Below are 1,465 nucleotides of genomic sequence, written 5' to 3' on the forward strand. Positions count from 1 at the left end.
GTCAAACAAGCAGCATTTGTTTTATGACACTGAGGGCATCATTGTTAACAAGACAGTGCAGTATATAGCACTAAAGACTCAGCTGTTGCTGTGAGGGGCATGAACTCAGAATGTCAACAGACAGAGGGGGCATTTTCAATGAATTTAGCATGACAGCCTGGCACAACAGGAAAGGAAGGAAGGCACGGAGCCCCCCACTCCCGCCCGATCCTCTTGACTTCGTGGGAATCAACCCATGTTATGGCCCTCATTATCACCGGGGCCATCAGTCTGATCAGTTCGCGGTGCTGCAGCTCTGTCATGCGCTTTGAGACAAACACACTGCTTTCTCTCTTTGACGCACGCAAATAAATATAGCGGAGATTCCAGACTGACCCATGCTTTTTTTAGACCAGGCTTGTTCCTAAATTTGTGCACGTTAATGGTGTATTATTATCATCATCATTATTATTATATTTGCATGCTGGTTATTCTACTTTGTTGTGGTGGCTTGACATCAGTCGCTACGATTTGCATGGGTCCACTACCTTGAGTTGACTTGAGCAGCCGTACTGAATGAGCGGCGTGAACGTGGTCAGTTGCAGCTCTGCGTCCGACTGCAGAACGTTGCCGACCAGGTTGGGCATCTTGGTGACGTTGTAACCGAGACCCTGGCACATGCTGATCCGGATCGGGTCGCAGGTCATCTCCTCCACCTCATCGCCAAAAGCTCTGACCAAGCAGAGCGGAGCGACCAATCCGGATAAGAGAAGCACTGCTGACCCCGTGAGCGACACCATCATCCCGGGCATGGTCACCCTGATATTGAGCGGCTGCCCCTCTGTAAATGTTGCCACAGTTATTATCTCGTCAAACACAGTCGGGTTAAGTCGCCCTGGAACCTAGAGCGGCGTTTGTAGTCCAGCTGGAGCGGAGTGCGTGTTCGTCCGTGCGCTCTGGGAGCTACACAATCCCACTCTGAGCCATTCAATAGATTCAAATATCCTGAACGCAGCAGTGGATCATTGCGATATCAAAAGCGCGTGTTTTCAATTAAAATAACGTGCGCACTTGCAGTTTGAGAAACAAACAAACAAAACTGCATCTTGATAAATCCTCAAGTCCTTCTTATGACGTCTCCCGTCAGTAACTCCGTGTGGGAAAGCGCAGCGGACCGACAAAACATACAGCGGGACTGATTTTATGCCTACTGCTTCCAAGCGTCCAGCATTAAACTTAATTGTGTCTGTGAAGGGAGACTATTTTCCTCGTCCAGAGAAAAGCCGACCAATCCAAGCACAGGAGTTGGGTTTCCCTGACCAACCCCTGGCCAGGTGGGCGGGATCCAAGAGAAAAATAGAAGAGCGAGCTTCATCCACTCCCCTCTCCCCTTTATACTCTCTACCCCCTCTCGCTCTTTCCTTTCCTTCAGCATTTTGCCTTCTCCCGACTCATTTCCTTTTTCATGCTTTTCTTTTCTTTTCTC

General features: G+C 49.2%; 1 protein-coding gene across 1 annotated transcript in view; it reads right to left on the reverse strand.

Moving 5' to 3' along the window:
• fzd4 (frizzled class receptor 4) overlaps positions 1–1,213 on the reverse strand; it is a 9,491-nt gene extending 8,278 nt beyond the window's left edge. The window contains exon 1 of the mRNA XM_005720715.1: positions 528–1,213. Within this exon, the coding sequence (XP_005720772.1) occupies positions 528–791 (264 nt within the window). The 5' untranslated portion in view covers positions 792–1,213. The remainder of the gene's footprint in view (positions 1–527) is intronic.
• Between the last annotated feature and the right edge of the window lie 252 nt (positions 1,214–1,465).

The sequence above is a fragment of the Pundamilia nyererei genome, unplaced genomic scaffold (assembly GCF_000239375.1).
Source record: "Pundamilia nyererei isolate P.nyererei 1_Seehausen unplaced genomic scaffold, PunNye1.0 scaffold00003, whole genome shotgun sequence".
Lineage (NCBI taxonomy): Eukaryota > Metazoa > Chordata > Actinopteri > Cichliformes > Cichlidae > Pundamilia > Pundamilia nyererei.